The following is a 22,227-nucleotide window of genomic DNA, read 5'->3' as shown; positions in this document are numbered from 1 at the left end:
AGGGCATAGGTAGCGCTGCACAGAAACATGAGGACGTGCTAGGGAAGTCTTGCCCATTCGATGTATCACAGATGTCACGTATGTCCTGCTCCTGGCTCCCTAGTAGTAGGATCATATTACATCTCCCAAGACCCTGGAATTTCTGCCAATTCCCGACTCCTTTCAGATCCCCCCCTGCCGTCAGGATCCTGCATCTTTATGTACTTTTTCTGTGTTATGCAGCTTGACTGTGCGTGAAAATTAAAATTCTTCTAGTTTTCTCAGACAATCCACACAAAAGAGTGGTGACTAGTGTGGATATTACTAAAGATTCCTTAGAGGAAATCATTTAGATTTCAGGAGTTTTCATTGCACGCCTGAGGAGAGACTATTTGACTTTTCTGATCTCTGAAAACTCTTCTTGGCTCCCTGCTATTGGGTGCTTTATCTCTGGTCCTTCCCAGGAAGGACTCAGCTTCCTTGACACTGCCTTTCCCTTGGAGGATTTCTTACTCCCCTTCCTCTCCCAGCAGAGCATTTTAGTTTTTCCTCCTCCAAATACAGGTACACAAACCCATCAGGGTGCCCAGAACAACAGATGCCCTCTTGTTACTACGATCCTTCTTTAGAGAGCAATCAAGGTTATATTTAGCACAAAGTGTTTCGTGTTATCTGTTCAACAGAGCTTGCAGTCTCAGATTCCTACAGGCTTAGGCAAGATTGGTGAGTAGGTGGAGTTGAAGAGAGGTTTGCCTTTTTGCTGGGGTTAGCCCTATTCAGCTTCAGCTGTGGTTGTGATGTGTACGTGCAGACTCAGTGATGCCAGATCTGACTTTTCAAGAAAAGCTTGAAATCTAAGCTTTAGTGTGAATTTATTTTTTAAAATGTTATGGTCAGTGCATTTAAAATAGCTAGTGGAAAGCTTTCTGTGGCACAGTGGGCCATAGAAATGTAGTTGTTAAGGAGGAGCAAATGTGGTAGTTGGGGAGGAGGGCCTGCTTTTTGTGTGTATCTCTTTCTACAAATCTGTTCCTACCTTGGGTTGGGAATTACTGAGAACCAGAGACTTGGAGGAGTGTGTCTTTAGTGACCCAGACTCAGACCAGCAGTGCTGCCACCCCTTACCTGCACTCTGCTTATGAAAACTTTTGCATCCCTGCTGTACACATAAAAGTGTGAATGAATGGTGTGTCTCCTCTTGAAGGGTGGGTTGTGTTTTGTTTTGTTGTTTGCGGTACGCGGGCCTCTCACCGTTGTGGCCTCTCCTGTTGCGGAGCACAGGCTCCGGACGCGCAAGCTCAGTGGCCATGGCTCACGGGCCCAGCCGCTCCGCGGCATGTGGGATCCTCCCGGACTGGGGCACGAACCCGTGTACCCTGCATCAGCAGGTGGACTCTCAACCACTGCGCCACCAGGGAAGCCCGGTGGGTTGTGTTTTGAAAGTTGAATTTAGCTTTAAGGAAGCAAATATAAACAGTTTATTCAGAACTTATATAACCAAAACATTCAGTCTTCCAGATTTTGGTTCCTTTGTATTCTGTAGTCATAGTTTTTACTCCACATTTGAAATATTTAGGTCAAGGTATTATGTTACTGTAGCTTTAGAGTTGAGTGTGTTTCAATTTTTGGAAAATCTGATGATTCACGTATATATGAATTATGTTCATTGAAACCCCACTCAGGGACTTCCCTGGAGGTCCAGTGGTAAAGAAACCACCCTGCAATGCAGGGGACTCGGGGTCGATCCCTGGTCAGGGAACTAAGATCGCAAATGCTGCGGGGCAGCTAAGCCTGCGTGCCATATCTGCTGAGCTCGCACGCCTCAACTAGAGCCCACGTGCTGCAAAACTACAGAGCCCACGCGTTCTGGAGCCCATGCGCCACAACTACAGAGCCCACATGCCCTGGAGCCTGTGCGCCACAACTAGAGAAGAGAAAATCACGCCACAACTAGAGAAGCCCCCGCGCCGCAATGGAAGATCCCGCATGCCGCAACTAAGATCTGATGTAGCCAAAAATAAAATAAAATAAAAAAATAATAAATAAATCTTAAAAAAAAAGAAACCCCACTCACATTCAACAATCATTTCTTATATTGCAATCTACTAGTTTATAGAGTTTTCAGCTTTTTTTCTTCTTTAATACTTGTTACTTTATTTAAATGTAGTTTTAATTTTATATTGTAGTTGATTTACAGTATTGTGTTATTTTTAGGGGGTACAGCAAAGTGATTCAGTTATACATATATACATATCCATTCTTTTTCAGATTCTTTTCCCATATAGGTTATTACAGAATATTGAGTAGAGTTCCCTGTGCTATACAGTAGATCCTTGTTGATCCCAAACTCCTAATTTATCCCTCGCCCCCACCCTTCCCCTTTGGTAACCATAAGTTTGTTTTCGAAGTCTGTGAATCTGTTTCTGATTTGCAAAAAAGTTCATTTGTATCATTTTTTTAGATTCCACATATATTCCAAATATCATACGTGTCTTTCTCTTTCTTACTTCACTTAGTATGATAATCTCTAGGTCCATCCATGTTGCTGCAAATGGCATTATTTCATTCTTTTTTATGGCCAAGTAATATTCCACTGTATATATGTACCACATCTTCTTTATCCATTCCTCTATCGATGGAAATTTAGGTTGCTTCCATGCCTGGCTATTGTAAATAGTGCTGCAATGAACGTTGGGGTGCATGTGTCTTTTTGAATTATGGTTTTCTTTGGGTATATGCCCAGTAGTGGGATTGCTGGGTCTTATGGTAGTTCTGTTTTTCATTTTTTAAGGAATCTCCATACTGTTCTCCACAGTGGCTGTATCAGTTTACATTCCCACCAACAATGCATGAGGGTTCCCTTTTCTCCATGCCCTCTTCAGCATTTATTGTTTGTAGGTTTTTTGATGATGGCCATTCTGATCGGTGTGAGGTGATACCTCATTGTAGTTTTAATTTGTATTTCTCTGATAATTAGTGATATTGAGCATCTTTTCATGTGTTTGTTGGCCATCTGTATGTCCTCTTTGGAGAAATGTCTGTTTAGATCTTCTGCCCATTTTTTGATTGGGTTGTTTGTTTTTTGATGTTGAGCTGCATGAGCTGTTTGTATATTTTGGAAATTTATCCCTTGTCAGTCACTTGGTTTGCAAACATTTTCTCCCATTCTGTGGATTGTATTTTCATTTTGCTTATGGTTTCCTTTTCTGTGCAAAAGCTTTTAAGTTTAATTAGATCCCATTTATTTGTTTTTATTTCCATTATTCTAGGAGGTGGATCCAAAAAGATATTGCTTCGATTTATGTCAGAGTGTCTGCCTATGTTTTCCTCTAAGAGTTTTATAGTGTCCAGTCTTACGTTTAGGTCTTTAATCCATTTTGAGTTTACTTTTGTGTATGGTGTTAGAGAATGTTCTAATTTCATTGTTTTACATACAGCTGTCCAGTTTTCCCAGCACCACTTATTGAAGAGACTGTCTTTTCTCCACTGTATATTCTTGCCTCCTTCCTAGATTAATTGACCATAAGTGCGTGGGTTTATTTCTGGGCTTTCTATCCTGTTCCATTAATCTATATTTCTGTTTTTGTGCCAGTACCATACTGTTTTTATGACTGTAGCTTTGTAGTATAGTCTGAAGCCAGGGAGCCTGATTCTTCCAGCTCTATTTTTCTCTCTCAGGATTGCTTTGGGGTCTTTTGAATTTCCATTACAAATTTAAAAATTTTTCGTTCTAGTTCTGTGAAAAATGCCATTGGTAATTTGATAGGGATTGCATTGAATCTGTAGATTGCCTTGGGTGGTATAGTCATTTTGACAGTATTGATTCTTCCAATCTAAGAACTTGGTATATCTTTCCATCTGTTTGTGTCATTTTTGATTTCTTTCATCAGTGTCATATAGTTTTCAAACTACAGGTCTTTTGCCTCCTTAGGTAGGCTTATTCCTAGGTATTTTATTCTTTTTGATGTGATCGTTATTGGGATTGTTTCCTTAATTTCTCTTTCTGATCTTTTGTTGTTAGTGTATAGAAAAGCAAGAGATTTCTGTGTATTAATTTTGTATCCTGCAACTATACTGAATTCATTCATGAGCTCTAGTAAGTTTTCTGGTAGCATCTTCAGGATTTTCTGTGTATAGTATCATGTCATCTGCAAACAGTGACAGCTTTACTTCTTTTCCAATTTGGATTCCTTTTCTTTCTTTCTCTTTTCTGAGTGCCAATGGCTAGGACTTCCAGAACTATGTTGAGTGAAAGTGGTGAGAGTGGACATCCTTGTCTTGTTCCTGATCTTAGAGGAAATGCTTTCAGCTTTTTACTGTTGAGTACGATGCAAGCTGTGGGTTTGTCATATATGACCTTTATTATGTTGAGGTAGGTTCCCTCTATGCCCACTTTCTGGAGATTTTTTGTCATAAATGGGTGTTGAATTTTGTCAAAAGCTTTTTCTGCATTTATCGAGTTGACCATATGGTTTTTATCTTCAGTTTGTTAATGTGGTGTATCACACTGATTTGCAGATACTGAAAAATCCTTGTATCCCTGGGATAAATACCATTTGATCATGGTGTGTGATCCTTTTTTTTGTGGTATCTTTGTCTGGTTTTGGTATCAGGGTGATGGTGGCCTCATAGAATGAGTTTAGGAATGTTCCTTCCTCTGCAATTTTTTGGAATAGTTTTAGAAGGATAGGTGTTAATTCTCTCAATGTTTGATAGAATTTGCCCGTGAAGCCATCTGGTCCTGGACTTTTGTTGGAAGTTTTTAAATCAGTTTCAATTTCAGTACTTGTGATTGGGTCTGTTCATATTTTCTATTCCTTCCTGGTTCAGTCTTGGGAGATTGTACTTTTCCTAGAATTTGTCCATTTCTTCTAGGTCCATTTTATTGTCCATTTTATTGGCATATAGTCCATTTTATTGGCATATTGTCCATTTTATTGGCATATAGTGGTTTGTAGTCTCTTATGATCCTTTGTATTTCTGTGGTGTCAGTTGTAACTTCTATTTCATTTCTGATTTTGTTGATTTGAGCCCTCCCTTTTTTTCTTGATGAGTGTAGCTAAAGGTTTATCAATTTTGTTTATCAATACTTGATACTTTAAATCTTTATGGTCTCATCAAAAATAGTTTTGGCAGCAGCAACTAAATAAGATTGTTTATATTAAAAACTTGCTTATATCAAACATTTAGCCATCAGAGTAGTTGTCTCACAGATTGCTATTCCAGGAGGAGTAGACTTTGACAGTTACCATGGTGAAAACATTTGAGGCAAATATGATTAAATAAAATTGATTTAAAAGAAAGGGGTAATTTTTCTTTGTTTCTCATATGGTGCTTTAATGTTTTCTCTTAAATGCACTGCAGGTATCAACTCAATTGTGGCCATTGCATCATACACTGGATATAATCAAGAAGACTCTGTTATCATGAATCGTTCAGCTGTAGACCGAGGCTTTTTCAGGTCAGCTATTTATAAAAGTTGTCAAAATACATATATGGTGGAAATATTAATATTTTATTTTTAAAAAGTTCTTTAAAAATATGTGCGAATTGTGTGTTTCCAAACTTTTGGGGGTTTTGAATGTCAGTCCGGAAGAAATTTTGATCTGACAGAGAAATTTTTCTGTTAGGATATTTAATCTTCTGCCTCCATTCATGAAACGTTGTGGATATCTGCCAGGCACATGTTGTTATATGGTTTCCTATATAGGGGTTAGTGTGGTAAAATCAGTGCCCTACTCCAGAAAGCAGAAGGCTTGGGTGATGGTCACGAACAACTGAAGACACTGCTTCTTGTATCTGAGGATTTTCAGTTGCTAATATTTTGAGGCCCCCTTTATTTGTAAGCAAATAAATGTTTGTGTTTAGATAATATAGAAATATTTAAAGTAAAAATAAACCTAGAGTTTCAGGACCCATGAATATTGGGTTAGCTAAAAAGTTCGTTTGGGTTTTTTTGTAAGATGTTATGGAAAAACCCGAATGAACTTTTTGGCCAACCCAATAACTACTATTAAAATTATAGTATATTTTCTTTTTCAGTCTTCTATTCTTCAGTTTATTTTATTGTCAAACATTAATCTCAAATCCATGGTATGTGAAAGTTGGTTAAAAAACTGGGAGTTAAGAGAGGATGGATTTTTTTCTGTATAGTTTTCAGAGGATAGGCACTAAGACCAGAGGTGGACGTTATAGCTTAATATCATAAACTTCTCACTAGAAATATTGGGACAGATCCTGGGTGACCATCTCTGAGGGTTATTATGGGAGGGATTCTTATTTTGGGTAGGAGGTTGGACTCAGTGACATTAGTCCTTCCTGGTCTCACATATAATTCCAGCTGTGTTAAGGTTATGGGTCAAATGCTACATGTGTGGCCTGTACAGCTCTTATGACTTAACTTTGACCCTTAATACAGTTAACTCTTGTCCCAGATTCATGGTTTAAATTGCCATGGTTTAAATTACCACATATCAATTAAGTAAAATTTATTCGTATGTTCTAAGCCCTATTATTAAAGGAAAATAGAAGTTAACTTTAGAACCATGTGTTTTTAGGTCTGTTTTCTATCGATCATACAAAGAACAGGAGTCTAAAAAAGGGTTTGATCAAGAAGAAGTTTTTGAGAAGCCTACACGTGAAACTTGCCAGGGTAAGCAATACTGACATTGAAATTATGGAATTCAAAGTTAGCTTGCCATGGTTTTCCTGATTAATTTTTTGGGTTTTGCCCGCCCCCCTTTCTTTTTGCCATGTGGGAGTATGTTTTCTTATTATTCTTAGAGCTTATATTAAGGAAATAGGTATATTTGCCAGAAGTCTTTGCACCTAGGAGTGGGCTTGCTATAGTCCTTCCATTCCGCTAAGTCTTGCATTGAGGAGGGGATTTAGGATATCAGAGAGGTCATGTAATTTCATGGGACACACCTCAGCCCCATTCTCACTTGTACTGTGTCCTGTCCCTCAGTTTATATATTTGCATGGAACTTCCTCTCCTCTTCACATTGTGGTGTGACCATAGTGTTTGTCTAGCCACACTATATTTGTATGTATTTAACAAGTAACTAATGAGAGGACGCCTAGAACTTTGTTTCTTTTGGAAAACTCAAAACTTATTTTCTAGTTATTATTTTTACAGTCACTTAAAAGCTGTATAAAGTGGGATGGATAGGATATCCCAGGGAAAAGGGTTATCTCTCCTATAGTTTTGGCTTTTTTTTTTTTTTTTTTTTTTTGCGGTACGCGGGCCTCTCACTGTTGTGACCTCTCCCGTTGCGGAGCACAGGCTCCGGACGCGCAGGCTCAGCGGCCATGGCTCACGGGCTTAGCCACTCTGCGGCATGTGCCATCTTCCCGGACCGGGGCACGAACCTGTGTCCCCTGCATTGGCAGGCGGACTCTCAACCACTGTGCCACCAGGGAAGCCCAGTTTTGGCTTTTAATAGTATTGCATGAAGTAAAATGTTTTTTTTTTCCCCTTAGGTATCTTCCTATTACTCCATTTCCTGTGGGTGGTTCTCTGTGGTAGTGAATTGATGTTCAGTGGAGTTAAGATTATAGAAGATTAAATTCAAACTTTCTGTTGGAGTTTATACGTAGAGGACATAGATACTCTTCCTTATGCAATATAGAGATCAGAAGATGGCAACACACTTATCCAAAGTCACTTAGCAAATGGAGAGTCTGAATCAGCCCAATGCTTTTCTACCGAGTTCAGAATAGTTTGTAGTATTTGGAATAAGGGCACATTACTACACATGTTAGAGATTCCTATGAACTTCTCTCTGACTTGGAACTGATTTATATATTTGGTTTTTAATCTTTTGGGGAGGGGGATTATGGGACATTTTAAATACTTTTCTTTATGGTATTACCATTTCAGAAAATTCTGTCTCTTTCTTCTCAGGTATGAGGCATGCTATTTATGACAAGCTGGATGATGATGGTTTGATAGCTCCTGGGGTTCGTGTATCAGGAGATGATGTTATTATAGGCAAAACAGTCACGTTGCCTGAAAATGAAGATGAATTGGAGGGCACTAATAGACGCTATACTAAGAGAGACTGTAGCACTTTTCTCAGGACTAGTGAGACGGGCATTGTGGATCAGGTTATGGTAACTCTCAACCAAGAAGGATATAAATTTTGTAAAATAAGGGTGAGTATAGCTTTGTCATGTTGCTATTTATAGAAAGTAAATCAGAATGACTTAACTAACCTATTTTTGTGTGAATTCAGGTACGCTCTGTTAGAATTCCACAGATTGGAGACAAATTTGCTAGTCGACATGGTCAAAAGGGTACTTGTGGTATTCAGTATAGACAAGAGGTAGGTATCTTTTATCACCTCTAACCCAAAGTTTTGTTGAACATTTTATTAAATCAAAATGTTCTTTAACTTGAGAGCCCAGAGGCAGTAAAGGCTTGACTTTTAATTTTAGTGTTTTTTTTTTTTTTTTAGATTTTATTTATTTATTTATGGCTGCATTGGGTCTTCGTTGCTGTGTGTGGGCTTTCTCTAGTTGTGGTGAGCGGGGGCTGCTCTTCGTTGTGGTGCATGGGCTCTAGGCACGCAGGCTGCAGTAGTTGTGGCTCGTGGGCTCAGTAATTGTGGCTCATGGGCTCTAGAGTGCAGGCTCAGTAGTTGTGGTGCATGGGCTTAGTTGCTCCACGGCATGTGGGATCTTCCCGGACCAGGGCTCGAACCCGTGTCCCCTGCATTGACAGGCGGATTCTTAACCACTGCGCCACCAGGGAAGCCCTAATTTTAGTGTTGAATAAGTAGGTGAACACACTACGTTGAACAGAATTTAGGACATAGAAAAGTTTCGATGAGCGGGAGCTAGTTCTAGTTCTCTAGCTAAGAGATTTAAGTTTTTTTAAGTGTCTTTAAAAATATTCCTTTATAGGATATGCCTTTCACCTGCGAAGGTATCACCCCCGATATCATCATAAATCCCCATGCCATTCCCTCTCGTATGACTATTGGTCACTTGATCGAATGTCTTCAAGGGAAGGTAAGAGATTTTCTTTAAAAATATAGGTTCCAAATTGATGTTTCTTCTGAAATGTTAGGTCATTTCTTTCATTTGAGCCAGGGTACTTTGGAAAAAGCCAATATGACACTTAACTTTCCTGCTTTTAAATTGGTTTGATTATGTCTTTTTTGCCAAACTTTGCAAAGTTATGACTGAGAAGTTTTGCAAAATTTACTATATCCAGTCTTTACTTGTATATATGGTTATTCTTTTGACTGGTTCTTTTCTATAAATGGTGGTTAGTTCAGTGTGAACCTAATGGTTTTATAGCTATACTATTAGCTATGCATGCATCTTTCAGTGGAGGTTTTTCTATTTTTGAGTATCTTATTAAGGCAGAGAGGCTACAGCTTAACACATGGATGGCTTGGTTTTAGGGCATTAAAATGTCATTTTCCTTGAGTCGTAGGAAGTACTTGGGAGTCTCATTCTTTTTGTGTCTGGCCTCACAGAGTTTCCTACTTGAAGGCTTATAATAGAGTTGCTTTTATTTTTTAGGTAAATTAGTTTGTTATATTTTATGTAAAATGCTAATAAAATGAACCTTACTATATTACAGCTTTCCATAACATAGATATTTAAGTTAATCCTTAATCTTAAGTTCAAAATCTTCCTTTCCAGAAAGGATTTTTTTTTTTTTAATATATTTGTATTGACATAGACTTCTAAAGGGTGACAGAAGGAAGCAGGCTTTTAGAGATGACTTTTCTTTTTAAAGGTATCAGCTAACAAGGGTGAAATTGGTGATGCCACTCCATTCAATGATGCTGTTAATGTACAGAAGATTTCTAATCTTTTATCTGATTATGGCTACCATCTCAGAGGAAATGAGGTATGTTTGCTCTTACATTGGTAATTTGTTATGAGTATTCTTTTTTGTATGTGTGTGATTTCATTTTTCAAAAAATTAAATTTTTCATTAAAGTATACCACATACTTCAAATTACATACAAAACCGTAAATTTACAGGTTGATGAATTTTCACAAAGTGAACACAGCTGTGTGACTGGCACCCAGATCTTGAAAATTACCAGAACCCTTTTATGTCTAGATGCCCCCCTTGTGTCCCCTTCCAGTCACTACCATCATACCCCCCCACCCCCGGTGTCTACTCTCTTTACACTATAGTTTTCTGTTTTGATTTTTATAGAAAAGGAATTATACAGTATATGCACATATATTCTTTGAGCTTGTTTAATACTTATAAGTCTGTGCTTCAAAATCTGTCTGTTTCAGGTCCTATACAATGGATTCACTGGTCGAAAAATCACATCACAAATTTTTATTGGCCCCACTTACTACCAGCGTTTGAAACACATGGTGGATGATAAGATTCATTCTCGTGCTCGGGGACCTATTCAGATCCTTAATAGGCAGCCCATGGAGGGTAGATCTCGGTAAGAGAGCTGCATCATCATCATTGTTATATAAAGGAATGGTTCTCAAATTTCTTGATTCCAGGACCCCAAAGGCTTTTGTCTGGGAGTTGTATCTTTTTTTGTTGTTGCACTGGGTCTTAGCTGCAGTAGGCAGGCTCCTTAGTTTAAATATTTTCCAAGTAAATTCAGTGATGAGTGACATTGGTTTACCTTTTTGCAAATCTTTTTAAATGAACTGGTTTGTGAGAAGACAGCTGGATTATTGTGTCTGCTTCTGCATTCATCTCATTGCAGGATTTTATTTTTTATAATTAAGTATTGCTATATGAGGAAAATCTGACCTCACACAGATTTGTGGTTGGAAAGGGAAGAATATTTTAATAATTTTCAGGTGATTGTGGATTTTTTTTTTTTGATGCTACACCAAAACAAGTTGTCCTTTTTTTAAAAATAAATTTATTTATTTTTGGCTGCGTTGGGTCTTCGTTGCTTCGTGCAGGCTTTCTCTAGTTGCTCCGAGCGGGGGCTACTCTTTGTTGTGGTGCGCGGGCTTCTCATTGCAGTGGCTTCTCTTTATTGTGTAGCACGGGCTCTAGGCAAGCGAGCTCAGTAGTTGTGGCACACAGGTTTAGTTGGTCCGTGGCATGTGGGATCTTCCCAGACCAGGGTTTGAACTCGTGTCCCCTGCATTGGTAGGTGGATTCTTAACTACTGTGCCACCAGGGAAGTCCAAGTTGTCCTTTCTTAAAGGTTACTTGTGATGTAGAATTTGAAACCACTTAAGTGAATCTTTTATGTTTATTATATTAAAATCCATTGGGCTTACACTTTGTATCTTTTATACTTATGTAATTTTATAGTATCATATTTGGTCATTTGGAAAATATTTTCACTCAGCAGTGAAAGCGCTGAGTCCTAACCACTGGACTGCCAAGGAATTCCCTCTCACAGTCTGGATTTTTGTTGATTGCATTCCTGGGCTCTGTGTTCCTATTTTTCTTGTAAATAGCTAATCGGATCGAGAGCCTGATGAGGTGAAGGGTTTGTGTTCTTTCACAGTAATACTTCAAAGGCAGTGCTGTATACTTTCAATATCTGGTTGTCTCTTTTATGACTTTAGCAGCTATTAATGATCATTACGTAAAACCTTTAATTATTGGGCTTCCCTGGTGGCGCAGTGGTTGAGAGTCCGCCTGCCGATGCAGGGGACACGGGTTCGTGCCCCGGTCCGGGAAGATCCCACATGCCGCGGAGCGGCTGGGCCCGTGAGCCATGGCCGCTGAGCCTGCGCATCCAGAGCCTGTGCTCTGCAACGGGAGAGGCCACAACAGTGAGAGGCCCGCGTACTGCAAAACAAAAAACAAAAAAAACCCTTTAATTATTTAAAGGTTTGCAAACTGATGAGATTCTAATTTATCATTTCTTCATTTATTAGCTGGAATACTTTCATAGAAATGTTGTTTCCTCAGCTGCTAACCTGGTGACATGGTTCATATACTAAAAGGCAAAATAAATACTTAATTCTTTCCTTTTATTTACCAATTTTCAAAATGACGCGGTGGTTGCCTAGAATCCTCCAAAGCTGACCAAATGTTTTGTTTTTGGTAATATCATTAGAAGCTCATTGATCTTATGTATTTTGTACACTAAGAATGTTAAGGAAGCCATCATCCACTTGCCTGGCCATCAGAACAATGCATTTCATTTACATGCTGGGGAAACCTGTGATTAGTCACCTGTTCTTTCCATCACTTTTGCCAACATGCATTTATCATTTTAGGTTTGATTGCCTGGGAGTCTCATTCATGGAGAAGCTGCTTTATTTAGATTGACTTTTTTATTATTCATTTTTTAGTATAGAGGTGAATTCTAGTAAGTTAAATAGTCTGATGAGATTTTATTTTGTACTTCATTGTATTTTATTTGGAAAAGTATATGCTATACTTGAGACTCTTGAGAATCTTATGTGTTTACTCTGGGGACCTTGTAATGCACACCAAATAGTTGGTAGACTTCTCACCCTCCCCACCATGTAGAGAGAATGCAAGAGTAGAAAAATCGGAGTCTAGTTCTCTTTCTTTCTAATATTCTTTATGATAATAGAAAATCAGTACAAAATAGTCTGTTGTTTTTTCCATGACAGTGATGGTGGCCTGCGTTTTGGAGAAATGGAACGAGATTGTCAGATTGCCCACGGAGCAGCCCAGTTTTTAAGGGAAAGACTGTTTGAGGCATCAGATCCATATCAGGTTCATGTTTGCAATCTTTGTGGAATAATGGCGATCGCTAACACCAGGACCCATACGTATGAATGCAGGGGCTGCCGAAATAAAACCCAGGTATGTACATACCTTACTGACAGTTGATATCTGTTCAGGATATAACCACGTTGGCCTAATCATCCAGGCAGATTTAGTGTGGTGGAACAGATTGGCATTTTCACAATTTTGATAGCATGCTTCTATAAGATTCCTAGTTTTAAATGAGGAAAAAGGTAACAATTCTGTTTTTCTAAAAACTAATTAAGTTTCAGTGTGGTAATTTCTCTAAGCTAAGCTGTTCATCTTTTGGAAATAATAAGACCTTGTACAAGGAATTTTAAACAATGAGTTTTGTTAAACCTTTTGATTGAGAAGGGTGAATATAAATTATATCTGGCAGAAAGGGCAGAATACCAAAGCCTTTTAGGAGAAGAGCCACCAAAGGCCAAGGTAGGATGAGTGTTATCAGCCTCATTTGTTCATCACCTCCAGTACCAAGTCTTTAGCTTTTTCTGGGGTAGGGAAGTGGGGTCCCTTCAATACAGCTTTGCTAATTACCTTTTTTTTTCTCTCCCCCAGATCTCTTTGGTGCGAATGCCTTATGCATGCAAACTGTTGTTTCAGGAACTCATGTCTATGAGTATTGCACCTCGAATGATGAGTGTTTAGCTCTTTTAAAAATCTTTGTGTCTTGTTTCTATGATATAGCTTTTAAAAAATTTTTAAAACAACAAAAATGTACTTGCACTAGGAGAAAAAGCATTTTATTTGTTTTGTTTAATGATATGCATGCTTTTCTTCTGTAAATAGACAAATTTTTGTAGACAGTCTTGATGTGTTATCTTTATTTTGTATTTCATGGTGTAAAACCAGTGAATATAACTAAAGTGTTAGTGGACTGGATGAAAAGAAACTGGTTATTAGGCAAGAACAGGGGTTGTAGTTACCCATGACTACTTTTAGCTATGCAGATTAATATATTCTGCAGGTTTACAGCTCAGCACCTTCACCTGTTTAAAAAGAAAAGATAAAAATAAGTTACATATATGGACATGGTTGACTTTCTAATTTTGAGGTAGTGTTTGTTTCCAAATAACTGAAGATGTTAAAATGTGGGGATAAAGGATGTGTGAGTAACTATAAATGATATGGTGGGAGTGCTTTTTGGAATTTGAGCCATATGGTTTTAGATGTGGAAGGTGATTTGGTTGTACTTGTCTATCTGTAAGTGACAGACCTTACTATAGAACTGGGAGAAGCATGTTTCACAGATGAGCAAGGTGAGATCCAGAGAGGCCAAGGAACTTTCCTTTGTCATCCAGTTCTCATTCAGAATTTAAAATGGAATAATTACTGGCAGAGCTGAGACTCAAACACATGACTCTTAGCTACTGCTCTGTTTCATCACTTGACTTTACACATCTTGGCTGAAGAGAATCTGACCAAACACATCTTTACTTGATATTTCTTCCTTTCTTACCGCAGCTGAGTGATCCACACAGTGGAATGGTTTTGACAAATGCTGACAGTAAATTTCGTTATTTTTGGCTTAAGGAAAAACCAAGTCAGACATCAGTCTAATAGAACTATATAAATGTAAAGTAGCATTACTCTCATACCGCCAGGATGGATGCTTAAGAGGAAGCTTTTGACAGTGAAGTGGATAGAGGCAGAACAGAATTGAGTACTTGCCAATATACTCTTTCTGGGTTTTTTCTTATAAAAGCTCAAAGTGAAGGACCAGAATTGTCTACAATCATTTCCTTTTAAATGGGAATTTAATATAATAGTCACAACACCAAGGAAAATGCTGTGAAGATAGATAGAAAGTTATGGGAAATATAAACCATTCCAATCAGGTTTGACTCTTATGTGTAAGATAAAGTGAAAGCATCTGAGTCATAATAATAGCATTCCATCAACCACTGAATGTTCTTTTGGAGCCATGCACTCTACATTTTGATTACATACTTAATGTCCTTCCCTTGTGGATTCCTAACATCACAGAATTTCATTAAGAGCTATGTCTGATACTTTCATACTTGGTTCTGTCCTTTATTAAACAAAAGCACTAGTCATTTTTAAATGGTTATGAGATTTATTACCTACCTTTTTTCACTGGTATTTCATGTAAGGCATCAACCACTGTAATTTTTGCTGATGCCGAAGCCTGTCCTTGGGAATTGGATGCGTGGCACTCATATTCTCCGGCATCTTCCTTACTAAGAGGAGATACCTGTGAAAGAAAAAGGATCTTTAGTTTCTCTATGGCAGTGAACTTTTTTCTTGTGACTTCATTTAGGTCATTATTTCATAAGTTTCCTAACATGACCAGGCGTTTCATAGCAAAGTATTTCTACTGCTAGAAACAGTGCAAGTCTTGTGTTAGGAGTAATTATATAGCTATCGTATTTGGTCTGCCAGGAGGATTCCTACTACGAGGTAAAGCTGTCATGGACAACTTCAGGTCACGTTGCATAGGTTAAAAACAGGATAGGTGCACATATCCTCATTTGAGGGAGATGTTGGTGTAGGGTATGTGATCTAAGTACTATCCATGTGTGTCCATGGCTATCAGAGGTCAAGTAAAATAATCAATAATTGATTAAAATAATGCTTGGGTCATTAGTTCCCTTTGAGGATTTTGCTTTGAACTCTTAGGGGAAAAAAAAAGTTGGTTCTCACTTATTTTTTGGTGATTTCCAAAACATCCTAATAAACCCCAGCTGTTTTTTTTTTGTTTTTTTTTTTAAGTTTCCTTTGAAAGAGAAACAGCAGCTCGTGGTAAGGCTGTTCTAAAGAGATGTGGAAGGGCAGACGAATACTTTGAGCCTGGTAGTACATCAGGCACCTTTGGTTTGCTCTGTCTATTCCTAAGAGTGAAATCCTTGCTAGCTCTTGGTACTCACCAGCACCCAGCCAGTTACTTCATGCTTTTCTGGGCCACCCCGGGTCTGAATGGCCAGGTTGTCTCGGTCGCCAGGCAAGAGTTCTGTTCTTTGAACTCCATAATGACCCCTTTTAACCTGCAAAAAAAAAAAAAGGCGGGGGTGGGGGATATAGTCTGAGTTCTCTGCACTGGATCATCAGCTTGGAAGTGGTCAACATTCCTAGAATTGCACAGGGTATGCATCAGAGTTTCTAACTGGATTAAACCCAGCAATTTCCATATTACCCTTTCCTGAATACTTATGTAAAATATACATTCTTTTTTTTACTTCTTCCTGTCAGTTTCTCTCTAAGCTTGTATATTTTGAATTAATGTATTTTTCTGCATGTTTGGGGACTACAGACTCACACTTTCCTGCCACTGGCTACCATCATTAACGCATGCCCTTGTAAATTCTGCTTCTCGATGTTGGGTCTTGTTTGCCATATGCCATTTTGATAAACTGTCACCGAGTCCTAGGTTTGATACTTGGGACCTTGTGTAAGAGCTCAACTCTTGGGACTCTTCCTGCAACAGCCTCATCAATGGAAAATAGCAGGTTGAGTCCAAAGCCAATACCATTACTTTATTCTGAGGGCTAAGGGTTCATCACATGATTTACTAAAGACCTGAGAACAAAAACGCCTGTCCAGTACGAGCTGCTGTCGTTGTTCTCTTAGACAAAACTTGCTATCCCTGTGCATGTCATGATGAGATTCAGAAAGATGAAGAAAGAAGAAACTGGGTTTCCTTGGCTTGAGGCCACTAGAGAATACTGTCCTACTTCCCCCCCTCATTTAAAAAGGTAAACTGTGTTCATTATGTAAACTTTGGAAAATGTATAAAAATTCACAGAAGAATAAAATTTACCTGTAACCCCTCCATACATATACATTTAGCATAAATTTCTAGAAGTGGAATTGCTGAGTCACAGTATAAATATTTTAAGGCTTGTGATAATGATCGGTTTAAAAATATATATCGAAGAATACATGAAGCAATGTTTGTTTATTCCATCCCAGCCTTCAAGAGTTAGGTTGATGTTTATTGATATTACCTTTGTAATTAGAAAAAAGGATTTACAGTCTCAAATAGGTAGTTTTCATTTTCTTTTATAATTAAGCAAATCTTGAGTTAGATCATAGTATCTAATTTTTTTTTTTTTGACACTTTACATCAGAGTTGCTTCTCCTACTTGTGAGCCCACTGCCACCACATGCTGCTACTAAGCTGTTGTCTCAGCATCAAACCCACCCTTTATTTTTTCTGCTTCATGACACCAGGATTGGCACTCGGCAAACCATGTGGAATCTAGGCCAACTCCTACTCTATAAAAAATACCTAGCATTACTTATTTGGAATGCCTGGTTTTCGCCTGTTTGCTTTTCTTTTTTTCCCTGACACTTCCCCATATTGCCACTATTAGAGAAAACCAGGTATCTCAGTGTTTTTCTCATATGAATGTTATAAAGACAAAACAGATAAACTCAATAGGCATCTTTTTCCTTCAGTTTCCAAGTTGCAAACTGGAAGAAATGGTTTATACTAGTGCAGATCTTGAAACATTTATTTAAAAACGGTTTTAAATAATGGTTTTGGTATTTCTCTCTTTTTTTTAAATAATGGTTTTAAGTATTAATTTGATTCAGTGGCTAAAGTAATATATCTCTGGTCTTTATATATTGAATTTCAGAATTCTTCAAGGGTTTTGTATGTGACCAAAGCAGAAAAACACTACCGTGTTGAAATAGTGAATCTTAGCAACTGAGCTGTTGCTCCTCAGCTCATGTAGCTCTCAGTAAAGAGCATTCTGTACCAATTAACCCAACCCACTGTGTGCCAAGAAACTGTTCTTGTTAAGTATTTGATTGGAAAATGAATGCTTATATTCAACAGAACTCATATCTTAATTAACATGTTGTAAAAAGTTTTATATCATGTAGAAAACATACAGAAGTGCAAAGAATTTTTACGTGGCAAATTTTTATATGGCAAACTACTGCCTTACTTATGTAAGGGGAGTTGGTTGATAAATACATTTTTGGTTTGAGGAAAAAAGATGCAGGCTGAGCTGAGAAAAGTGATTTCTAATACAATTCTACAGATGTGCAATGGGCTGGAAGTTTGTAGGGTGGAAAAAACTGCCTAGAAGTCACTGCTCACCATAGAGCCTCAACTAGGTGAAGAATCAGAGGGAGACCCAGGAATTCACCTCAGCCCTCTGTGGTTGTGTTTTAGCTGCAACAAGCAATAACTAAGAAAAAGGTGCCAATGACTACAGAAATAGGATGCATTAGTCTGATTGCTGATAAACCTCAAGCATTCATTGAATTGCAGGGATCATTTATGCAGCTTAGAACATATTTGCTGTGCCTTTTTGGTGAAATTTCAGAATTCTATGATGAAATAGAATACACGACTGTTAAAATTTTAAGCTCCTCAGCCACTGTAAACAAATAAAAGAATGGTTGGCTAGGAAGAAATATTTGTAATACATGATCAAGGGTCAGTATCTCTAATGTACAAAAAGCCACAAACTGATAATAACAAGAATCAACCGAATAGAAAAATGACTAAGGCTATGAACAGGTAATTCATATAAAAGAAAATTCAAATATAAAAATATTCTGAATGTAGTCAAGGAAATTAAAGCATTAATGAGATGATACTTGTACCCATCATTAACAAAAACTAAAAAGAGTGGTAATATTCAGTGCTGGTGAGGATGCAGGGAAATGACATCCAAACATTGCTGGGGAGAGTGTGAACTGCTACAATCCATTTAGAAAATGATCTGACACCACAGCAATCAGACAGGAAAAAGAAATAAAAGGTATCCAAATTGAAAGGGAAGAGGTAAAACTGCCATTATACTCAGATGACATGATTCTGTGTATAGAAAACCCTAACTGTCCACACAAAAACTACTAGAACTGATAAACGAATTCAGCAAGACAGCAGGGTACAAGAATACCATACAGAAGTCAGTTGCATTTCTTTACACTAACAAGTATAAGAAAGGGAATGTAAAAAAAAAATACCTTTCAAAATTGCACGCCCAAAAATAAAATATTTAGACATAAACCTGACCAGGAAGGTGGAAGACATATGCTGAGAACTATAAACCATTAATAAAGGAAACTGAAGATGATTCAAAGAAATGGAAAGATATCCCATGCTCTTGGATTGGAAGAATTAATACTGCTAAAATGGCCATATGACCCAAAGCAATCTGCAGATTTAATGGGGTCCCTATCAAATTACCCATGACATTTTTCACAGAACTAGAAAAAATAATCCTCAGGTCTATATGGAACCATAAAAGACCCAGAATTGCCAAAGCAATCCTGAAGAAAAAGAACAAAACAGGAGGCATAACCCTCCCAGACTTCAGACAATACTGCAAAGCTATAGTAATCAAAACAGCATGGTACTGGCATGAAAAGAGACATATGGATCAGTGGAACAGAATAGAGAGCCCAGAAATAGACCCAAACGCCTATGGTCAATTTTCAACAAAGGCAAGAATATACAATGGGAAAAAGACAGTCTCTTCAGCAAGTGGTGTTGGGAAAATTGGACAGCCACATGTAAATCAATGAAGTTAGAACACACCCTCTCACCATACACGAAAATAAACTCAAAATGGCTTAAAGACTTAAGCATAAAACAAACCATAAAACTCCTAGAAGAGATCGTAGGCAAAGCATTCTCTGACATAAATCGTACCAATCGTTTTCTTAGGTCAGTCTCCCAAGGCAATAGAAATAAAAATAAACAAATGGGACCTAATCAAACTTACAGGCTTTTGCACAGCAAGGGAAACTATACAAAACCTGAAAAGACACCCTACAGAATGGAAGAAAATATTTGCAAACAATGTGACCCACAAGGGCTTAATTTCCAAAATACACAAACACCTCATACAACCCAGCAACAAAAAAAATGACTCAATGGAAAAATGGTCAGAAGTCCTAAATAAATATTTCTCTGAAGAAGAAATACAAATGGCCAATAAGCACATGAAAAGATGCTCAACGTTGCTAATTATTAGAGAAATGCAAATCAAAACTACAATGAGGTGCCACCTCACACCAGTCAGAATGGCCATCATTAAAAAGTCTACAAATAACATGCTGGAGAGGGTGTGGAGAAAAGGGAATCCTCCTACACTGTTGGTGGGAATGTAAATTGATACAGCCACTATGGAAAACAGTATGGAGGTTCCTTAAAAAACTAAAAATAGAATTACCATATGATCCAGCAGTCCCACTACTGGGCATATAGCCAGAGAAAACTAATTCAAAGATACGTGCACCCCTGTGTTCACAGCAGCACTATTCACAATAGTCAAGACATGGAAACAACCTAAATGTCCATCAACAGATGAATGGAAACAGTAGATCTGGTTCATACATACAATGGAATACTACTCAGCCATAAAAAGAACAAAACAATGCCATTTGCAGCAACACGGATCTAGAGATTATCATACTAAGTGAAGTGAAGTAAGTCAGAAAGAGAAGACAAACACCATATAATATCACTTATATGTGGAATCTAAAATGTGACACAAATGAACCTATCTACAAAACAGGAACAGACTCACGGACATAGAAGACAGACTTGTGGTTGCCAAGGGGGAGGGGGTTGGTGGAGGGATGGAGTGGGAGGTTGGGATTAGCAGATGTGGGCTATACTCAGACATATAACTGAATCACTTTGCTGCATAGCAGAAATTAATACATTATAAATCAACTATAGTTCAATTAAAAAAGAAAAGAAACCAGACAGAATTCCTTGAAAACAGGAACAAATGAGATTAGCAGAGTGCATAACACACTGTAGATAAGAAATAAATGTTTACTGTATTGAGGGTACTAAGGAGTGCTCTAAGAGGTACACTGCCTCCAACTTGTCAGATTTTTTAACATTTTCATAATTATTAAATGAAGTGGTAAAGAATTTAAAAAAAAAAGTAATCTGACAATGTCTATTAAGACTAAAATTAAATCTTTTGACTTAGTCATGTATCTTTTGGGGGAATCTATCCTATAGGGGAAAAAAAAGGTGGTTGCATGTAGGATATGTATACTCAGATATTTAAGGCAGCATTATCTAAGGTGATGAAAAGTTGGAAACACAGAAACTGTGTTTATTATGGTATATCCACACTTGGAATATTATGTAGTTCTTGAGAAGCAGACCTGGAGGGATGCCCATGAAATATTTCTTGAGAAACGCAATTTCAGAGTACTTGCACGCTACATCCCCACCTCACCCCGCACACTGGGAATATGTGTTTGTATACATTTGGGCATGAATAAGGGTATAGAAAGATAAAAACCTGGGAAGTTCACATTGGTTATTTCAAGGAGTGGAAGGAGGTGGGAGGATGTTATGACCTCTTTCTTTATACATCTTTGGATAGTTTCTCCTTTTTACCACAATCAATCACACACATATACATATATACATACATATATATATATATTTTACTCAAAAAAGAATATTCTTAGAGGTCATGAAAGTCCTAATCTGAGGAAATGTTCAGGTAGGAAAAGAATAGAAAGCCTCAATCTCAGAAGCATCTAAATGTTTGGAAGGAATTCTGGTGTTTCACGTTCCTTGTAAGCATCCCTCTGACTTACCAGGGTTAAGGTAAATTCAGCTATTTCAGTTCATTTCCCCATTTCAAAATATTTCCCTTGGAATCTTTATAGGCTAGGGGTTTTCTGAAAAAAACTATGGGACTTGTTAAGGTCACATGATAAGTCCTGGTCAGGATAGCACAGACCACTCACTAGGCTGCCATAGAACTGTCGCTGTAGCCTGAAGTGTCTTGGAGAGAAGGCTTATCCTGTCAGTTCTGCTGTTGCTAAGAAGCCTTGAGCAAGAAAGACATGCTACCTTCTTTGAACCTTGGTTTAACAAGTCAGGATTCTAAGATTCATTTATGTCCAAAAAGCAGTTCTGCGCTTAAATTGGCTTTGACAGGTGATCTTAAATATAAATCTGCATTCTTAACAGTTTGGTTACAAGGAGAGTGGGGCAGAAAACAAATGGCCTGTTTTAATTCTTTAGGTCAGTGACTCTCCAAGTGCTTTGACATGGTCCATAGTAAGAAATATATTTTGCATTGCAATCTGGAATACACAAAGGAAAAGTTTTATGAAATATCTTTACTAAATGTACCTTTACCTAAGACATTTTATATTTTATTTTTTAAGAAAATTCTTGTTGTGATCCCTACATTAAATTCAAGACTCACTGATGGGTCATGGTCTGCAATTTGAAAAACACTGCTTTAGGTCATGCATGTGGCAAAGTACATTATGAAGGTGGAAGAAAATCAGCAGAGCCTGGCAGTTGGGTTTTTGTTTGTTTTGGCAAGTCTGTAGACATTTTCTTTTTTCTGTTTCTCTCTCCACTCCCACTCCATCCTTTCCCACCCCACCCCCGAACTCCCCCAGTTGACAAGCCCTCAGGGAAGTCCATGGAATCTGCCCCCATAGGATCCTAAAGTTTAAAGAAAAGATTCCTGAGGTTAATTTATTCCCTGGTATGTGCGTACGTTAGCTGGAGCGATAGGCAGAGCAAGGACTGAAGAAATTACTCTCTGTCAAGATGGGTCATGAAGGTC

At 37.9% G+C, this 22,227-nt stretch overlaps 2 protein-coding genes across 3 annotated transcripts in view; one reads left to right on the top strand and one right to left on the bottom strand.

Annotated features, from left to right (window-relative positions):
• Positions 1-13,485, top strand: part of POLR2B (RNA polymerase II subunit B) — a 46,155-nt gene extending 32,670 nt beyond the window's left edge. For both annotated transcript variants that reach the window (XM_004268244.3, XM_012532490.3), the window contains 9 exons: positions 5,344-5,440; positions 6,537-6,631; positions 7,886-8,136; positions 8,217-8,306; positions 8,887-8,994; positions 9,734-9,847; positions 10,252-10,412; positions 12,538-12,733; positions 13,235-13,485. In XM_004268244.3, coding sequence (XP_004268292.1) covers positions 5,344-5,440; positions 6,537-6,631; positions 7,886-8,136; positions 8,217-8,306; positions 8,887-8,994; positions 9,734-9,847; positions 10,252-10,412; positions 12,538-12,733; positions 13,235-13,324 — 1,202 coding nt within the window. In that variant the 3' untranslated portion in view covers positions 13,325-13,485. The remainder of the gene's footprint in view (positions 1-5,343; positions 5,441-6,536; positions 6,632-7,885; positions 8,137-8,216; positions 8,307-8,886; positions 8,995-9,733; positions 9,848-10,251; positions 10,413-12,537; positions 12,734-13,234) is intronic.
• The window catches only part of IGFBP7 (insulin like growth factor binding protein 7), a 75,545-nt gene continuing 66,715 nt past the window's right edge, over positions 13,398-22,227 (bottom strand). The window contains exons 3-5 of the mRNA XM_004268245.3: positions 15,565-15,681; positions 14,765-14,891; positions 13,398-13,665 (exon numbers count right to left, since the gene is read on the bottom strand). Coding sequence (XP_004268293.1) covers positions 13,646-13,665; positions 14,765-14,891; positions 15,565-15,681 — 264 coding nt within the window. The 3' untranslated portion in view covers positions 13,398-13,645. The remainder of the gene's footprint in view (positions 13,666-14,764; positions 14,892-15,564; positions 15,682-22,227) is intronic.

The sequence above is a fragment of the Orcinus orca genome, chromosome 4, assembly GCF_937001465.1.
Source record: "Orcinus orca chromosome 4, mOrcOrc1.1, whole genome shotgun sequence".
Classification (NCBI taxonomy): Eukaryota; Metazoa; Chordata; class Mammalia; order Artiodactyla; family Delphinidae; genus Orcinus; species Orcinus orca.
Note: the sequence above shows the minus strand (reverse complement) of the source record. Positions and strands in the feature narration are given on the sequence as shown.